The 20,938-nt window shown below is 38.4% G+C and overlaps 1 protein-coding gene across 1 annotated transcript; it reads left to right on the top strand.

Moving 5' to 3' along the window:
- The first annotated feature begins 2,570 nt into the window (after nt 1-2,570).
- On the top strand, nt 2,571-3,194 carry LOC120314220 (interferon kappa-like). Its single transcript, XM_039357076.1, has one exon. The coding sequence runs from the start codon at nt 2,571-2,573 to the stop codon at nt 3,192-3,194; it is 624 nt and encodes a 207-aa protein (XP_039213010.1).
- The last annotated feature ends 17,744 nt before the right edge of the window (nt 3,195-20,938 follow it).

Below are 20,938 nucleotides of genomic sequence, written 5' to 3'. Positions count from 1 at the left end.
CCCCTCTCACATTAAAAAAGAAACATATAGCCAAAACCTAGTGCTTGACATGATTTATTTTTAAAAGACTGATCTTCTGATGATAAAGAAGGTAGGAGTTCAGCTTTCCATCCAAAGTGCTGTAAAGGTTGGCTTTTCAAGGCCGGCTCTCAAGAACATCTTATCTGCTATTTGATAAGGGACTGCCAAGCTACAGCTGGCAAAATTCTATGTTGATTGGCTGGACAGTGAGAGACCATTACTGTAATATTTGTGTGTATTTTTCTTTTGTCCCGTTTCATTTGATACAAGTGCAGATCAAGGTGAAAACTCCATAAGTTTATTTTTCTCTCCCCTCTCCTGTCAGATAAAAAATTCTGATCTGTCTAAACCAGGGGTAGGCAACCTTGACTCTTTTTATGACTTGTGGACTTCAACTCCCAGAATTCCTGAGCCAGCCCTGGTCTAAACTGTTTTTAGAAACTATTTCACTAAGACGTAATTAAGTGAAAAGTAACTCTTTTGTCCTTAATAAAGCCTGAGTCAGTGCTCCATCACTGGAGGTATTCAAGAAGACACTGGGCAGCCATTTGTCTGGAGTAGTATAGATTAGACAGGAGTTTGGACTAGAAGACCTCTAAGGTTCCTCCCAATCCTTTTATTTCATATTCTATATTCTATGTTGTGACATTAAATGAAGCAAACTTTGATGAAAGCTTATATAACGTACAGTTTTAATTGCCTTAAAATACGAAGGCTAGGACTTTAGTCATTCAAAATTAGTGAGGTTGAATGACCACAATTTTCATGAAAGCTTATGAAACATACTAGTCTTTGTTGCAGTTCACAGTTAGAGCTTAGGTAGTTTGTCTTCCAAGGTTATGAGGTTAAATGATCTAAGCCTGGGTGAAGATTTACATAACATACCAGTACTACTCTTCATTTTTATTACGAGTTGAACTTTAGACAGTTTGCCCTCCAAAATTGATCAGATTGAATGCATAAAATTTTTATGACAGTTTGTGAAACATACTATTCTTCATGGCAATTAAAAGATGAAGCTTAGGTAGTCTACCAAAGTTCTGAGGTGAAATGATCTAAAATCTGATGCTTATTTAGGTAACATTCTAGTTTTCATTGTGTGAAAATGTGAAACTTAGGTCTTTAGTCATCCAAAATTTTGAGGTTAAATGACCAAATTTTTCACAAAGGCTTACCTAGCTTGCTAGTCTTCACTGAAAATAACAGTTGAGATTCAGTTGGTTAGTCTTCCACATTTTTAAGTTAAATGAGTTAAATTTTGATGAAGCCTTAGGTAAGATACTAATTTTCATTTCCTTAAAATGTGAAATTTAGGTCTTTAGTCATCCAAAATTTGAGGCTGAATAACCAAAATTTTCACAAAAGCTTACACAATTTTGCATTATTTGGTGCAATTAATAGTTGAAACTTAGGTTATCCAAAACTTTAGTCATCCAAAATTTGTGAGGTTGAATGACCAAATTTTTCATAAAAATTTACCTAACTTACCAGTTTTCATTGCCATTAATATTTGAAAGTTAGCTAGTTAGTCATCCAAAACGTCTGAGGTTGAATGACCAAAGTTTTCACAAAAGCTTACACAATTTTTTATTCTTTGTTGCAATTAACAGTTAAAATTTAGGACATCCAAAATTTTAGAGATCCAAAAAAAGCTAAATGATCAAAAGTTTCATAAAAGCTTACACAACTCTGTATTGTTCATGGCAATAAACAGTTGAATCTTAGCTCATCCAAAACTTTAGTCATTCAAACTTTATGAGTTTGCATAAAAGTTTATACAACTTTATATTGTTCATTGCAATTAACAGCTGAAACTTAGGTCATCCAAAATTTTAGTCATTCAAAATTTATGAGGTTGAATGACCAATATTTTCATAAAAGCTTAACCTACCAGTTTTCATTGCCATTAATATTTGAAAGTTGTTAGTCATCCAAAATTTATAAGATTGAATGACCAAAATTTTCATGATAGCTTAGGAAATATACTAGTCTTCATTGCAAAATTAAAAGTTGAGGCTTAGGTAGTTAGTCTTCCAAAGTTATGAGGTTAAATGATCTGAACTTTGATGAAAGCTTAGTAATGTTCCAGTTTTTATTTTACTGTGAAACTTAATTCTTTAGTCATCCAAAATTTATGAGGTTTTAGTGACCCCAAAATTTTATAAAAGCCTATGAAACATACTTATCCTTGTTGCAATTAATTGTTGAAGCTTAATTAGTTTTCCAAAGTTATGAGCTTAAATGAATTAAACTTTGATGACTTATGTGTCATACTAGTCTCCATGCCTATTAGGAATTGAACTTTAGGTAATTTGTCCCGCAAAATTTAAGGTCAAATAACCAAAAATTTAATGAAGGTTACATAATACATTAGTTTTCATTGAAAGTTGAACCTTATGTTAGTTAGTTATCAAAATTTATGTAGACATTACTAACCGTAGGGAAGTTTAATCCCTGATGATATAAATACCACAACTAAATGAAATATGTAGCAGATCTCAGAAAATTTTTTGAAAGAGCTAATCAGCAATTACTATCTCACCTTCACCATGATTATGAACAATTGCTGTCTCTATATTTGCATATGGATAATCTCCTTTGGTGGAATCTCTTCTCAGAACTGTAACCAACTTCAGAGGAAGCTACTAAAAGCCAACCAGGTCAACTTCAATCTTCTAAGTAGCAATATAGGATCAACCATTCCTCTTCAATGTATCAAGGACATTATTTTTTCATTTGAAGCCACTGAAAAAATATTGATTGATATGAATGATGAATCCCAAGTAGACGTTGCAAAAACAGCTGTTAAAGAAATCCTCCAACAGATAGGCATTATCTTCAAACAAAGTCATACTAAACTGGTTTGGCACAAAGTCTCCTTAAAAGATTTCCACATTGGACTGGATCAGCAGATTAAGATGCTGGAAGCATGTGAGAATTCAGAGCTGAAACAAGTCACCACATCTCCCAGGAATCAAAAATTGCAGCTGACCAGGTTGAGAGTAAAAAGATACTTCCAAAGGCTCCATGACTTCTTGAAAAATAAGAACTACAATTTGTGTGCTTGGAAGATTGTCCAGATCCAGATGAAGGAATGTTTTGAACTGATTAATCACTACATCCAAAGGATTCCCTCTAAAGTTATTGTTGATTTCTGGAAATGGTTGTTTTGAGCTAAAAAAAAAAGGGGGGGGGAGGGAAGCTTCACATGTATCTCTAGCATTATGCTAATTTTTACAGGTGACATGATCAAAATTCAGCGTTTGGGCAACCTGTCCACATTTAAGACAGCGGGGTTTATATGGTTATATGATTTTTTTTAAGTATATAACTTACTAGGCATTGCAATTAAAACTTGAAGCTTGGGTACTTAGTTCTCCAAGGTTATGAAGTTAAATGATCTAAACATTCCTGAAAACTTATGAAACACACTAGTTTTCATTTCTTAAGATGTGAAGCTTAGATCTTTAGTCATCCAAAATATATGAGGTTGAATGACCAAAATTTTCATAAAAGCTTATGTAACTTGGTATTCTTCATTGCCATTAACTGTTGAAACATAGCTAGTTAGTCACTGTATTTATGACATTGAATGATCAAAATTTTCAGAAAAGTTTACAAAAAATACTAGTCTTTATTGCAACTAACAGTTGAACAATAGTTAACCTTCCAAAATTATGAGGTTAAATGATCTAAATTTTGAAGAAGATTTACATAACATATTAGTTTTCATTTCCTTAAAATATGAAACCTAGAGTTTTAGCACTATTTCATCATCCAAAATTTATGAGGTTGAGTGACTAGATTATTCACAAAAGCTCACCTAACTTACTAGTCTTCATAGCAATTAAAGTTGAGTGTTAGGTAGTTAAGTCTTCCAAAGTTATGAGACTAGATCAGGGCTTTTCAACCGGTGGGTACACTTGTGGTACATTAACGAGTGGCAGGTGGTACACAGCCCTGCTACCAAGTGTAATGGGGGAGGGAAAGAGCCAGTGCAGGCAAGGACTTACTGTGAGAGAGTCCTCTGGAGCTGCAGAGAGAGTCACTCCAGGCTGAGCCTCACTCCAGGCTCACTTTTGGATTACTCTCCTCCATGAGAAAGGAGGAGGAGGAGGGGGGGAGACAGGAGAAGCTATAAAAGGAGGCAGTTTGGGCAGGAGAGGGAAAAAGAAGCAGCCTCGAGAGGATGTGGAGTTAGCTCTAGCTGCACTGAAGGAGGAGGGTGGGGGGGAGAGGAGAGGAGATCAAGGAGTTCAAGCAGGCCAGCCATGAGCCGATCTATAACTTCTGTGGCAGCCACCTGTGCTGGCAGCAACAAACAGGCAAGAAATGCAGCAGGGGAGGGGTTGCCCTCCAGGAGGAATGAAGAAAGGTAGCATCAGCTGGAGGTAATACACGGAGGGAGGGAGATAAAGAGTGGAAAGATTCTTATGTGCTTTTGTGACTTTGAAGTTCTGGGATTTGTGCAATGTGGGCTTTGTATTCTTAAGGAGTGTTTGGCAATTTCTACTTGGCTGATGGCTGATGTCTCCTGTTAGCTTCTATTGTTCTGCTATTGTTAGCTGTAAATTTTGCTGCAAGGGATTTTGAAGTAGTTTTCTCCTGAATAGATTTTGCCTGTAGCATTCCTTTACTTATGAATGGAGCCTTTTGGGGAGGCTGCCTTAGCCAGCAGCCAATACTTACTACATTTTTTTTCTTCCTTAAGTGCCGGCTGCATTCATTAACTTTCCTTTCTAGCCAGTAACTAATTCTTTTTTTTTTTTTTTTGGTCATCAAGTTTCTGACACCTTGATAGGTGGTACTCGAATATTGCCATAGCCTAAAAGTGGTTCAGTTGGTAAAAAGGTTGAAAAGCCCTAGACTAAATGATCTAAATTTAGATGAAGACTTACAATTTTCATTTCCTTAAAATGTGAAACCTAGGCCTTTAATACTATTTCATCATCCAAAATTTATGAGGTTGAATGACCACAATTTTCACAAAGATTTACCTAATGTGCTAGTCTTCATTTCAGTTAATAGTTGAAGCTTAGGTAGTTAGTCATCCACAATTTATGAAGTTGAATGATCACAATTTTCACAAAAGCTTACCTACCATGCTAGTCTTTATTGCAATTAATAATTAAACAATAGGTAGTTAGTCTTCCAAAGTTATGAGACTAGATGATCTAAGCTTAGATGAAGACTTCTGTAACATAATAATTTTCATTTCCTTAAAATGTGAAATCTAGGGTTTTAATACTATTTTGTCATCCAAAATGTATGAGGTTGAATGACCAAAATTTTCACAAAAGCTCACGTAACTTCATATTCTACATTACAATTAACAGTTGAAATTTAGGTCATCTGAAATTTTAGTCATCCAAAGTTATGAGGTTGAATGACTGAATTTTTTATAAAAGCTTATCTAATTTACTAGTCTTCATTACAATTAATAGTTGAAATTTACCTGGTTAGTAATGCACAATTTATGAGGTTGAATGACCAAAGTGTTAACGAAAGATTATGAAACATACTACTTTTCATTGCAATGACAATTGAAGCTTAGTTAGTTAACCTTCCAAAATAATGAGGCTAAATGACCTAAATGTTGATGCTTTCATTTCCTTTAAGATGTGAAACGTAGCTAGTTAGTCATCTCAAATTAATGTTGTTGAATGACCAGATTTTTCACAAAAGCTTACCTAACTTACTAGTCTTCATTGTGCTTAATAGTTGAAATTTATCTACCAATAGTTAGTCACCTACAATTTATGTGGTTGAATGACCAAATTTCCCTAAAATTTTACATAATTTCACATTCTTCATTGCAATTAATAGTTGAAACTTAGCTAGTTAGTCATCCACAATCTATGAAGTTGAATGACCACAATTTTCACAAAAGCTTACCTAAATTACTAGTTTCATTGAAATTAATAATATCTGGTTGTTAATCTTCAAAGTGATGAGTTTAAATCATCTAAACATTGATGAAAACTTGGGTGAGATATTAGTTTTCATTTCCTTTAAATGGGAAACTTCGGTCTTTATTCATGCAAAATTTATGAGTCAAATGATTAAAATTGTCACAAAATCTTATATAACTTCCTATTCTTCATTGTAATTACAATTTAAATTTAAGTCATCCAAAATTTATGAGGTTGAATGACCAGCATTTTTACAAAAGCTTACCTACCATACTAGTCTTTATTGCAATTAACAATTAAACAATAGGTAGTTAGTCTTCCAAAGTTATGAGACTAGATGATCGAAACTTAAATGAAGACTTATGTAACATAATAATTTTCATTTCCTTAAAATGTGAAATCTAGAGTTTTAATACTATTTGTCATCCAAAATTTATGAGGTTAAATGACCCAAATTTTCACAAAAGCTCACATAACTTCATATTCTACATTGCAATTAACAGTTGAAATTTAGGTCATCTGAAATTTTAGTCATCCAAAGTTATGAGGTTGAATGACTGAACTTTTTATAAAAGCTTATCTAATTTACTAGTCTTCATTACAATTAATAGTTGAAATTTACCTGATTAGTAATGCACAATTTATGAGGATGAATGACTGAAATTTTCACAAAATTTAATATTTTACATTAAAATATTTTTAATTTAACTTTTAGTGTCTTTGATATGTTTAATATTGTATTATGTAAACTGCTCAGAGTCATGGAGATTGGGTGGCCTATAAATTAAGCAAGTACATAAAATAAGCACTTGCTCTGTTGTCCTCCGTTATTTGGGAACAATGACTTCTGGAGATATATATTTCTGATAAGTGGCAGGAGGTGGGGAGGAATACAGACTTTCTGAGATGTAGATGAAAAAATACAAACAATTCCTTCTTCAGCCTTTTGCTCATTGAAAGGCCAGTCCCTGCTTTTGCTGAGCCACTCGAACCTTTAGCATTGTGAGTCAAGATGTTACTCACTATCATGAATCATTTTTATTAGAAAAAGAAAAGGAAAGAAAAGGCCGTACCTGATGTAACCCAATACAAGTTTAAGATAGGGAGGGTTCAAGCTTGGCAACATTAAGACTTGTGGACTTCAGTTCCCAGAATTCCCCAGCCAATGTGGCTTGCTGGGAAATTCTGGGAGTTGAAGTCCACAGGTCTTAAAGTTGCTAAGATTGGACACCCTCCACCCACTCCCCAGTTTAAAGTTTCCCACTGTGAATACATCTAACTTCTTAATTTATTTTCTATATCTCTCCCAGCTTTTTGCTATCAGCCACTCAGTATCCTTTGTGGTATTCCAAATATGGAAGCTGTCAACTCTGTAATGACCTGGCTGTAGTCATTTTTGTTCATTCTAGAACAGGAGGATTTCTATTAAACATTTTACTATCCCATGGGAACCAAGGTCATTTTTGTCTGTTAGATGAAAGTGTGAGCTTTTGGTCAGAAAGCCCACCAAACTCTTCTATTGGGGAATGTAGCTCATTGCATCGCACTGGGGTGAGAAGTTTAACTTTGTAATGCAGTTTCTCTTTGAAGGGAACTTCAGACTTGGTTTCACTTTTGACTGTGCTGATACTATATAACCAATAAACATGTTCTTTGAGGAAATCTCAAGCCTTGGAATTCTGATTTATCTGGTCTTGTCTATCAGAACCATGACAGAAGCATTACTGTGGAAATAAATTTGGAATTACATCATTACAAACACTTTTCATAAAAGATGAAGTGCCTTTCTTTGGTCAGCAGACAGAAATGTTTCTCTGGTGAATTAATACAGAAATCTACAGTGCATTCTTCAGCAACTTTTAGTGAAACCTTTGAAATATTACAAGGTAAAACTAGGCATATGCTTATATAAGCATTTCTTATATATGTTTGAAATGGTATAAGGCAGGGATCTTCAAACTTGGCCCTTTTATGCAGTGGTGGGATTCAGCCGGTTTGCACCACTTCGGCAGAACCGGTAGCTAATTTTTTGTTGCCAAGGCCCAGAATGGATTTCCGGAAGTGGCATCCACACAGAGAAGCAATTGTTCACATATTTGAATCCCACCACTGCTTTTATGACTTGTGGACTTCAACTCCCAGAATTCCTCAGCCAGCGTGCCTGCTTGAGTAGGGATTTGAACTAGAAGACCTCTAAAGTCCCTTTGAGCTCTTCTATTCTGTTATTTCCCCCCACTCAGTTGCTTCAGGTGAGGTGGAAAAACTAGCAGGGATGCTGGAAATCTTAGTCCCATCATTTCTGGAGGGGGCAGAGTTAGCGAAAATTCACTTCCAGCATAGTTTTTCAGTGGGCACTATTTTCTACTAGTTTGCTGAATGATATAATTCAGAATTCAGAGCTAGGGTTTAACTTGCAGGATACAGAATAACAGAGTTGGAAGGGGCTGTGGAGGTCTTTTAGTCCAATCCCCTGTCCATGCAGGAGATCCTATACCAGTGTTTCTCAACCTTGACAATTTTAAGGCATGTGGACTTCAACTCTCAGAATTCCACAGCCAGCATTGCTGGCTGTGGAATTCTAGGAGTTGAAGTCCACATGCCTTAAAATTGTCAAGGTTGAGAAACACTGTCCTATACCATTCCGGACAAATGGCTGTCCAGTCTCTTCATTAAAAATCTCCAGTGAACTTCTGGAGGCAAGCTGTTTCACCGATTAATTGTTTTCACTGTCAGGAAATTTCTCCTTAGTTCTAGGTTGATTCTCTCCTTAGTTTCCATCTATTGCAGAGGTCTTCAAACTTGGCCCTTTTATGACTTGTGGATTTCAACTGCCAGAATACCTTAGTCAGGCAGGCTAAGAAGAATTCTGGGAGTTGAAACCCACAAGTCATAAAAGGGCCAAGTTTGAAGACCCCCTGATCTATTGTGTCTTGTCCTGCCCTGTTGCTTTACTTCACTTTACCTTCTAGCAAGAATGCATCAGTTAAGAGCTTAGTTTTGTAAAGCAGATGGAAACTTCATTATCACATGTCCCATGATACTTTAACAATAGTGAAAACCATTTGTGTGTGTGTGTGTGTGTGTGTGTGTGTGTGTGTATTTTAGCCTGTTTGGAATCCCTAAAGGCAAATGAGTCAATTAAAGAATGGGTCTTGTGTTAGGTTAGAAATTACAAAGTATGATTCCACGAGTGTATTTGGCAGTTTCTTGTTTCATTTTGCCACTTCCTGGTATTTCCCCTGATTAACAAGCGAGCTGCAGAGTGAAAATGAAACCGGCAATCACTGCTTTGAATCTAATGTGGAAAGATGCACAGCTGTGATGATTAGAAGAGATCTGAACAAAGGGGAAAGAGGAAGTGTGATGAAACAATAGGAAAATTTGCAGAGAAAGCACTCATTGGGGGATTATCTTGTACAGTCAGCCCCATAATTAGCATTGCGTCACCATATGGCTTCTTTCCACATCTGACTCAAAGGGGAAAGAAAGAAATTAAGTTTAGCTCTTCTCTAGGTTAGGATACTTCATGAATTAACCTTGTGATTTTTACCATTTCACTTTGTAATACTTTTGCCACTCCCAAGCATATGCACTTGGCAGGAAAGGAAAATTTGCTTCAGGTGATACTGGGCTGATGGCTGAAAATCCTGTGGCCTTTCTGCTGTCACCAACTACAAATCTTAGTATTCTCGCCACTGGCCATTCCTACAGCAGCTGGCAATGCAACCCCACCAGGAAGTCCACAGATACTCTATCCAAGATATGGGTGTCCAACTTTGGCTGGCTGAGGAATTCTGGGAGTTGAAGTCCACAAGTCTTAACATTGCCAAGGTTGGACATCCCTGATCTAGGTTGATCTCACACAAAGCATTATTGATTAACCTGAAAGAGTTTCGTATAGTTTGACAGTGTGACCAGCAATGTTTGACAAGGTCCCAGTGGTCACAGCTCGCTGTTGGTTTTGCCAGCAAATGGTCAGACTGATCAGACAGAAAAGGAACAAAAGCAACAGCCAGGGATTAGTTTTGTGATAAGCCTGCTTATTCCATGAGAATTGAAAAACAACCCAGGAAGACATTCATAGGATGAATAATTCTGCCTTAACATCTGTATGTAACATGTTTTATTTATTAGGAACCATGGTAGCACAGTAGTCAGAATGCAGTATTGCAGGCTAACTCTGCCCACAGTCTGGAGTTCAATCCTGACCAGCTCAAAATTGACTCAGCCTTTCATCTTTCCGAGGTCACTAAAATGAGGACCCATCTTATTGGAGGCAATATGCTGATTCTGTTAACTGCTTAGAGTAGAGGTCCCCAAGGTTTTTCCACGGACCGGAGAGTGCGTGGTTTTGTGTGCTGCCTGCATTCCACGGATGGGGCTTTGCTTGTTTGTGTGGACCGGTTGCTGGCATGCTGCAGCCCGGTACCAGTCCATGGACCAGGGGTTGGGGATCCCTGGCTTAGAGAGAGCTGTAAAGCACTAAGAAGCAGTATATAAGTTTAAGTGCTATTGCTATTAGACTTGTATCCTGCTATAATTTACTCAGACTCCTGATACTTAACACAGTCATAATAACACAATACAAACAGCCACATTAATAAGACTAAAACATTTATGACTTAATATATAGTGTGAACTTTTGATTATATTTATTTTTATGAATCAGCTCACAGACAGAAAACTGGGATTTTTTCCCTTCATTTACTGAAATATCAGTGATTTTTCTTTTATAGGCCAGGTGATGTTTAACAAGTAGTGTTATGATTTGATTAGATATCTCATCTAGTTAGTTATAGAGGTGGTGAAGATGTACTGCCTTGAGGTTACTTTAGGCAACACAAATATTAACTTTCTTTCTTGAACAATACCTCTCCCTCACAATCCTTGTTGATTTTGCTAATCATTTATTTGCTTATTTTGCTACTCTTATTTACCTTCTTCGAGAAGAAGTGAGTCAACACAGGCATGTAACAATTCCCTTCTGTTAATAACTCACTTGTCTAATCCAGGACTTTTCAACCAGTGGTATGGGTACCACCTGTGGTACATTGGCACCTGGCAGGTGGTATGCGACCATCCTAGAAAAGTAGCGGGGGAGGGGAATGAGCTGAACCGATGGCAGCACCACACAAGCCTGAGCAGGAGATGGCTGGAGCTGCAGGGCTGACAGGGCTCAGCGGAAGCGCCAGGATCGGCATCAGACCCCAGCTGGAGCTTGGCGCTGATCCTGGTGCTTCTGCTGAGCCCTGAAGAAGTGCCAATCAGCTGGAAAGCAGCACTGATCCTGGTGCTTCTGCTGAGCCCAGAAGAAGCACCAATCAGCTGGAATGTTGCAGCATCTCCAGGGTCTTGTGATTTACATTCAGATGCTTGGCAACTGATTCATATTTATGACAGTCACAGTGTCCCGGGATCATGTGAAGTGACCAAAACCTGCTGCAACCACCCAGCAGACAGGGGGAATAAAAACCAAACACCCCCCCCACCCCACCTCTGCTGCCAATCCTCAACAGAAATGCTCACAACAATGAAAACCTCGGACAGGAGGAAGAGCACCGCCAGGTGGGCAGGCAGGTGTCTTGCTTGGCTGTGGCTTGGGGGGCACTTTTTTCAGTGCCATTGTAACTTCAAACAGTCACTAAGCGAACTGTTGTAAGTCGAGAACTACCTGTACTTCATCACTTTTTTCCTTTTTTTTTTTTTGGTCATCAAGTTTTTGACACCTTGCTAGGCGACTGGTGGTACTCGGATATTGCCATATCCTAAAAGTGGTATAATGGGTGAAAAGGTTGAAAAGCCCTGGTCTAATCGATTAGAGAGTTACTTACATCTTCCTCTTAAAAATGTTTGCTTCTAAATTTCATATTTCTCTTAAACTCCTCTTAACGTTATCCTGTATGTCTGCATACAACTCGTTCTTATAAACCTGCTCATCAAATTTCAATATTTGCTTTTACACATACACAAATGAAATATCCTAGAAAACATCAGGATTACATTCCTGAGCAAAGTCTGATTTCAATACTTCAAGCTTTAATAGGGAAAAAGTTAAGAGACAGAAAAATCCTGTTGCTATATTTATTTTACATGAGTTTGTTTTCTAAAGTGACTCTATTTATTTACTTGAATATAATTTGCAGCTACCATTAGCAAAAAACAAACACAGAGTTGGTAGGTTGAAAGACATGCACTGTCACATTATTTTGCTATCTAATTGGATGGGTGAGTTGTTGATCTGACTTTGTTCATAAGCCCTAGATGCAAGAGGATGAGCAGCATTTGTGCCTGCTGCTGAAACAAAGGATGAATATGTCGACGTTTCACAACATTCCCATCAAGCAATGAGTGTTTAATTTATGAAACAGCCTTATCTATTGGCAATTTTATGTAGAATCTCAGTTTAGTGGGGAGTAGCAATAGTAACTCTCTACAAAAATAATCCAAATATTTATATAGCGGTACCTCTGTACTCGACTGCTTCAAAACTCGTTGAATTTGGTACTTGACGCATTTTGATATGAAAATGTCCCAGTACTTGTTGTTTGTTTGGTACATGATGCACTGTGATAGGAAGAAGGGGACAACTGCAGAGAACAGACAGGAACTTGGCCATGCCAGCAAGGTCACTGAAAAAGGAAGTGGGAGATGGCCGCAGAGGGTGGACAGGAAGTCAGCCCTGCTGGGAAGATCGCTGACATAGGAAAAGAGATGGACAGGAAGTCCTTTCTGGCAGAAACAAAGGGTCATGTGGTAAGTCACATGATTTGTTTGGTACTCATTTTTAGTACTCATAGCAATTAATGATGGAACCAATTAATGATGGGTACCGAGGTACCACTGTATGACTCTCTGTTGTTTCTTCTCAGCATCTCACTTCTATATTACATAAACCATTTAAATTTTTCTTTTTAGAAACAGCCAATGTGCATCTTTGGCAACCTGACTTATCTCATAGAACAGTGGTGGTGAACCTATGGCACGGGTGCCAGAGGGGGCACTCAGAGCCCTCTCTGTGGGCACATGCACCGTCACTCCAATCCTAGGCTTTCAGCTGGGTTTTATAAAACCTTTTGACTTTAGGCCTCTGCCACCATGGGCAAAAAAAAAAAAGGTTCAATCAGTCAATTTCAACTTCTCGCAAGGAAAAAAAGATCTTGCAAAGTTGGAATTGATTGAACTTTATAGTCCCACCCAGTCTACTGTTACTACCGCAGCCACGCCCAGCCAATTGGCCACGCCTGGCCAATTGGCCACGTCCAGCCAAATGGCCACACCCACCTGGCACTCGACGATGCATAAGTGGGTTTTGGGTTGCAGTTTGGGTACTCAGTCTCTAAAAGATTCGCCATCACTGCCATAGAACACTTTATCTACAACAACACAGTACCATTTGAGAAGTACTTTTTCTACATTGTGTAGGAAACACATTTAGCAGAAGGCAAAGACTGAGGAGCAACATATTTTGTTTTATTCAAGCAAAAAGGCACTTAAGGACAAGCCATTTCTTTTTTATTTTTGAACGAACAAAGGATAGGATTTCCCACAATTCTTGCTGTATAAAGGAAATACATTCTATGAGAATAGTGCACACACAAATGAAAAAGGACAACATAATACACGGTATCCTTGATATTGCTTTCAGCAACATGCCAACCTTTTTAAAAAAAAGGACATAGAATTCATTTCTGCATTTATTTTACTGACAAATCAATAACTGCCCCCAAATGGCAAAACCTAAAGCGATGTTAACTAAAAATTAAAGCAACGTTCTAGTATTTGTGTAAAATTCATTCAAAAAAGTATTAAAATTAAGATTAAACGCCTGCCAGAAAAGACAATCTTAGTTAAGTGTTTAAATATATAGAACTGACGTAGGCATTGTAACACCCTCAAAATGCATTGTGGTCAACTTTTACCAGTTCTAGACAGTACGGTAAATGTCAAGAGATTGTGGAAACTCTATCCAATGTTTCTCAAACTTGGCAGCTTTTATATAGACGCCAACTTCCAGAAATCCCCAGCCAGCATTCTGGGAGTTGAAGTCCACATGTCTTAGAGTTGCCAAGTTTGAGAAACACCTATTTTAATCTTAAACATTGGGAGGATGTTGTGAATCTGTTAATCTCCAATACAAACTGAAGCCAGGCCGGAAATTGCCCTCTTGGGAAACCATTGCCCCACTGTGGGAAATAGCCAAAGAAGAAACTGTGAAGATTAATGTTGTCCAGGCAGAAAAGTAAGATACAAAATTATGTTGACTGATCAATTATATTGGGTTTATATGCTGCTCTAATCAGCATAGAGTGGCTTATATAGCCTATTTATGCAATTAAGGTTAATATGGGCATAGACAGCAGTAGAATAGCAGACAGCAGCTATGGTTAGGCTCCTCTAAGCTGCTGTTGGCTTTCTCAGATTGAAGGGAGCCAAAGGACTACTTCTACCTGACCTTACTGGATAAGTAGGGGAAAAAATGGAGGAAACTACAAAGGACCTTAAAGATGGTATCTAGTTCCTGGTGGTATCCAGATATCCATGATGTTATCCATTCAGTCATGTCCAACCCTTGGCCAAGTCTCTCCATGCATTCTGATCTTGCACCACTTTTTGGAGTTTTTTTAATGTTCTGGTTGGCATCCTTGGCATAACCATGAACAAACTGGGATGCATCTTTAAGTATTCAAGCCTTTGTATTTTGGATGCATTTGAGAACCAGCAGACAGCAACACAATGTTGTCTCACAAATAGTTGATTTTTTTTCATTTCTGGCCAGATCAAGGAAAATTACCCAGAAGAGGCACTTGAAGACAATTTATCTACTTTATCTGGGATCATTGCAAAATTATAACAGTCATATACTATCACTCTGTATTATGAGGCTCTGATCACAGAGACATCTTAGTGTTGGTGCGGCTGCAAGCAAAGAAACTAATGAACCTTCGAAATGTATTGGCTCATTCATGGTCAGTACAGTCTGGAGTGGAAAGGATCCTTTTCTATAACAATTAAGTCCATAAATATTTTAAAAATACCATTGTATGAGGCCTCTTCCTTTTTCCTTAACTAGCTATCGTGCTTTCCCTGGAACCATGCCCATGCCATTTACTTTATTTTCTTGTCAACAAAAATTGTAACTTCAGAGTCTTCTCTTTCCCAAGCCAGATGCAAAGCAACACAAGAGCTTTGTTGTTATAGCTAAGAATAATCTCCCAGCTATTTCTTGGGCTGGATGTATTGTATTTCCATTCTTCTTTAGAGACTTGGATTCCAGGAAAGTATCAAAACGACAAGCATCCTTAAAATTGTAAGTAACAGCATTTAGGTTATTGTTTGGAGCTGTCTTAACTTTCCAATATTAGATTGTAAGAGTTGGTATTCTCCACCACCACCACTGCCACCACTCTTAGACCAAGCTATTAGCAAATGACAAAGTTGAGCACAATCAATATTAGATGACTCCTGTAAATGACTTGAAACCAGGCCAAGGAGTAATGGATTTGGGAGAGATGCAATGGAACACCACTAGCATGACTAGAACTAGGGAGAAAATGCTTATATATTTTTTTTATTGCAAAAGACCCCTTGTTGCCTAGATCAGTGGTTCTTAACCTGGGCGATATCGCCCCTCAGGGGTTGATTTCATTTTTCAGGGGGGCGAAGGAAAGAAAAGGGGGCGATATGGGGGCAATGGAGCGAGAAGTTTTGGGGACACTTTTGAGACTTTTTCGTACAGTGAATCGCTGTATATCTGTCGTACAAAAACATCAGATCGCTCGCTATTAGTGGACTGAATTGTGTTTTCAAATGTTCCTCCAGCTAGCTTCAATATAAAAGGCCGTACATATGTGAATACGCATCGTTTATCTTCATGCTCGTTGCGCAGCAGCCTCTACCCATGCAGTGGCGTGCCATTGGCAAGAAAATGGGAGATATGGGAAAAAGACTGGAAATAAATTTTTTGCATCGATATGTCCTGATGACAATTTTAAAGGAAACAAAAAAAGTGTTTGCATAAATTGAAGAATTATTTCCTATGTTGTGATTGAGAGGTGATGTTGGGGGAGGGGGGGTGATGACAACTTCCTCATTGGCTCAGGGGGGCGATTTGTTCAAAAAGGTTAAGAATTACTGGCTTAGATTAATCAAAAGTTGTAGCCCTTTCTAGACTTACCAGATATCCTATCTTCTCCTCCTCCAGCAGAGCAGTAGGGTAAGACAAAAGCAAATGAAATTTTAGTGCCTCAAGTCAGACAATTCCAAAATGGTTTTTGTGACTTCTTTGTATTTGGAACAATTTTTGCAATTCATCAGTTTGTATTTATGATTGTTTTTATTCCAACTTTCCAAATGCCTCTGTGAAACTAATGGACAAAACAATAATAACAGAATTATATGATGAAAAGACAACGATCTTTCCTCAAGACTTTATTTAGTCCCTCTTACACTCAGACAGTCCTTGCATATATTTACATGCAGATAGTCCTCGACTTACCACCTCAACTGAGCCCAACATTTCTGCTGCTAAGCGAGATATTTGTTAAATGAATTTTGCCCCTTTTTACGACTTTTCCTGTCCACAGTTCTTAAAGGAATCGCTGCAGTTATTTTAGAAACACGGTTGTGAAGTGAATCTGGCATCCCCATTGACTTTGCTGGTCAGAAGTTCGCAAAAGCTAATCACATGACCCCGGGGCACTGCAACCATACCGGTCAGTTGCCAAGCATCAGAACTTTGAAATCATGACCATGGGGGGGGCATGCTGCAATGGTCATAAGTGTGAAAAAGGGTCATAAGTAACTTTTTTCAGTGCCGTTGTAACTTCGAACAGACACTAAACAAACATAAGTTGAGGACTGCTTGTATAGAGGAAGGTCTCTGGAGGAAAGGATCACATCCTGGTACATCTGCAGCAAGCAGAGGTGAAAGTGGGCAATATGTAGGCATAGCAGGTTCTCAGTTCATCAGCTATGCCAACATCTTGCCTTCTCTCCGCTCTGAATCTAGAGATGTCTCCTCACGCTTTTCTGTTGTGAAGTCCAGATCACTTCCTGAAGGGTGTTTGCCCTAAAAAGAAAAAGAAAGAAAGAAGAAGTTACCCTAAATAGACAATAAAGGAGAATATTTGTAGCTCGGGGTTGAAATGAGAAGTCCTTGGTGCTCTCCCAGCTTGGTTATTTTCTTGGAAACATTTCATTACCAAGCTAGGTAACACCATCAGTGCTAATAAGTGACGATGTTACCTAGTTTGGGTAATGAAATGTCTGCAAGAAAACCACCAGGTTCAGAGAGCACAAAGGACCCTCATAAATAGACATGCGGGCAGACGGATAGTTTATCTCCAAGCATTTCTATTGGGCCCACTATAGTGTCTAACACAGTGGTTCTCAACCTGTGGGTCGGGGCCCCATTTGGGGTCAAACGACCATTTCACGGGGGTCACCAAACAATGCAGTCAACCATTTTCCCCCCTTTTCCTTAGCTGTGCTACTCCCTTTTATTCTATTGGCTTTTGAAAGCCAATAGAATAGATTCTCTTGAATAAAGTCTAATTCTATTGGCTTTCAAAAGCCAATAGGAATTGTCCAGGCTGTCTCTGCTCTGCTGAGCCCGCCAAAAGTCCCATTCTGCAAACAGTGCTGCAAGTTGTCTGCAGCGAAAGTGAGCTGTCTGGAAGTTTCCACCCCTCCCTGCTGAGCAACTACTAAAAATGTAAGTAAAAGAGGGCCAGGGGTGGGAGGTGGGAGGCCGGCGGGCGCAGGGAGGGTTGCTGGCGCACGTGGGGCCCGGCGAGTGCCTTACCTCCCTTGGGCTGGGCCAGCTGGTGGCCCAGCCGGTGGTCGGCATGCGCCGTCTCTGCCGTTTGCCAGCTACGCCTCGGCCGGCGCAGGGGGCGGCACCATGCATGTGCCGCGCTCCCTGGTAGGGAAAGTCCTCGACTTATGACCGGTTGGGTAGTCCTCGACTTACAACCGGTTGGGGTTGCGACATTAAAAAGGTTGAGAACCACTGGTCTAACATGAATGAACACAGCTACCTTTTGTTTCTGGGTCTAAAATAACTTGCCACAACCATCTGGCTATGGCCAATTCGCCATGGCCAACTCACCTCAGCCAACTCACCACAGGACAGTTTGCCATGGCCAACTCATCATAGGACAACTCGCCATGGGTCAAGCGTTATACCAGTATCAAAGAAAGAGTGGAATAGAATCATTAAAGAAAGGATTCCAAAGGAGGGACAACATGAAATGTGCATGATAAAAATTAAAATAATTTTAGCTATTTTAAATAATTAAATTGAATTAAGTTGTCCTATGGCTGGGGTTCTCAACCTTGGCAACTTTAAGACTTGTGGACTTCAACTCCCAGAATTTGCTGGCTGAGGAATTCTGGGAGTTGAAGTCCACAAGTCTTAAAGTTGCCAAGTTTGAGAACCCCTGTAATGGTGAGTTGGCCATGTCGAGTTATCCCACAACGAATTGGCCATAGGGAATTGTCCCATTCCATTTTGTTGCCTATAGCTGCTCAATATGCTGGAGCTGGAATACTGGCCATTTTGCCTGGATCCCTTCATTTCTAGAAGATGGGGTTTGTAATTCATCTCTCCGATACAAGAAATGCAATTCTGCTTTCGAACCAAGAGCTTAACAACAGATCTCTGGAGACAACAGTAAAAACCAGTTAAGCATTAAGCATTGAATAAGTTAAGCATTGTTAAAATAAAGGTTCACTGTTTACATTCTATTGTTATCGACCCCAAAAGGCAAAAATCAAGTTTGGCTGAAGAAGATTTTCAACATTATGAAATTACACAAATTAGCAACCCCCTAAATAAGGAGTATGGAACATAACACACATTGGAGTAGTTTTGAGTCAATAGTCTCTTGGCTATTTGTAGCACTTTTTAACTCATTCCAGAAGGGATGGACCATTCAGACCTGACCCGCCCAATTCAAAATCCTCTATATCAGGGATGCCCAAACTTGGCAACTTTGAGACTTCTGGACTTCAACTCTCAAAACTGCTGGCTGGGGAAATCTGGGAGTTGAAGTCCAGAAGTCTTAAACTTGGCAAAGTTGGACAATCCTGCTCTATTTAGATCAGGAACTCAGTCATACTGCAAAAAGAGGAGCATCAAAATGTTTTTGAGCAGGCTCACGTGCCATATTATGATCTGGAGGGAGGCAAAGACATGGATTTAGTGCTTGTCAGAATGCTTCTTGTGATCAGACCATCCTCAATTTCCCCAAGCCTAGTCATTTAGAAGAGTGATTAAAAAATCAACAGAGGGAGGGATCATTTGTACTTAATATACTGCCTCTATGTTGCTTCTGTCCAAAATTCCTGTGTTGAAATAGTTCTCCATGCTGTTTTGCAGGGGGATTTTGATAGAATTATTTTCCCAACTTTAAAATTCCCATTCTTACTTAGCACATATCAACTTTGTTTTCAATTCAGTTCTTTTCACTTTTCTTCCCATTCTTTCTTTCTCAGTATGATTCAGTCTAATATTTTAATTTTGTTTAAACTATTTTCTACTATTTAAAATCAGTGCTTTCCCTTTATCTGTTCATTAGCTGTGGTAGCAGAGTGGTTAGAATGCAGTATTGCAGGCTGACTCTGCCCACTGCCAGGAGTTCGATTCTCACCGGCTCAAAGTTGACTCAGCCTGTCATCCTTCCGGAATCGGTAAAATGAAGACCCAGATTGTTGGGGCAATATGCTGGTTCTGTCAAACTGCTTAGAGCGTGCCGTAAAGCACTGTGAAGCGATAGATAAGTCTAAGTGCTATTGCTAACTCTATTAATTACATTGTTATGCATGCCTTGAAGACATCCTTGACTCCTGCATGATAAGACCACCACATTTTCTTGGCAGCATTTTCAGAAGTAGCGTGCCATGGTCTTCTTCCTAGGATGAGCGATAGTGATTGGTCCAAACTCACCACGTTGGCCTGGGGCTTAAAGCAGGACTAACCCACACAATCTCCTGATTCCTAGATCAGTTTTTTTAACAGCTATATCAAATTGGCCCTCACACTTTAGTTTCTTTAATATTTAAAGCAATTGGTAAAAAAAACAACAACCCATAGTTATGTGTACCTTTCTATTTTCTGACTTTGGCACTTAAAAAAACAAGGAAAAAAAATATTACAAATAGTATTTTAAACCTGCTTTTCAAACAGTCACACCAACCCTATGTCTGAATTCAATATTTTGCCCAAAGGAGCAAGAGACTTAAGTCAAGCTTTATTGGAAACATTGAGACTGAGTATCCTCACAATCGAAGTAAGATTCTCTTTTCTTCCCTTTGTAAGATAGAACAAAATACTCCCCTTCCCTTTGAAGGCAGGAGGAGTGGAAGAATTAACAAAAGTTCAAAAACAGCATTTACTAAGAAAAGGTTTAAATTAAATAGAAAAACACCTAGCCATTTATTTTATCAAGCGAGGAAATAGCCATTTTCACTGGTCAGCCTCTGGATGGCACCACTTATGAAAACATTTCATAGGACTATCATTCTTTTTAATTTTTATGAAAACTTTTAATTAAGAAGATAAAAAAATCTAACACAAACTAGTAGGAAAAAAGAAAGCAAAGCCAAAAATGCAAGAAAAGAAAAAAAATTGAAGAAAATATAAATAACTTTCAATATTATTCACAGCAGTTATAAGTACTGATATAGTTTGACCTCTCTCTCTAAAATTACGTCATATTGTTCCTCTTTCTATAATATAATGCTGTCTAATGATCAAAACCACAAATCATAAGTTTGGTTTTTTTTTTTTTTTTTCATTTTTAAGCAAAATGTTCAAAAGAGGCTTCCAGTCGCCAGGCAAGACTATCATTCTCCTGAGGGAATTAAGCAACACATCATAAACAACACATACTAAATAATAAAAAAATTATGTCTAAGCAAAGAACTAATGAAAGAGAAAGCTTGGTCTCTGCTATTTTCATGTCCAAGAGAAGAATTTATGGCTGTTTTTCCTGTCTGAAGGA

Source organism: Crotalus tigris, unplaced genomic scaffold (genome assembly GCF_016545835.1).
Source record: "Crotalus tigris isolate CLP2741 ecotype Arizona unplaced genomic scaffold, ASM1654583v1 scf7180000018862.1388955, whole genome shotgun sequence".
In the NCBI taxonomy this organism is placed as follows: domain Eukaryota; kingdom Metazoa; phylum Chordata; class Lepidosauria; order Squamata; family Viperidae; genus Crotalus; species Crotalus tigris.
Note: the sequence above shows the minus strand (reverse complement) of the source record. Positions and strands in the feature narration are given on the sequence as shown.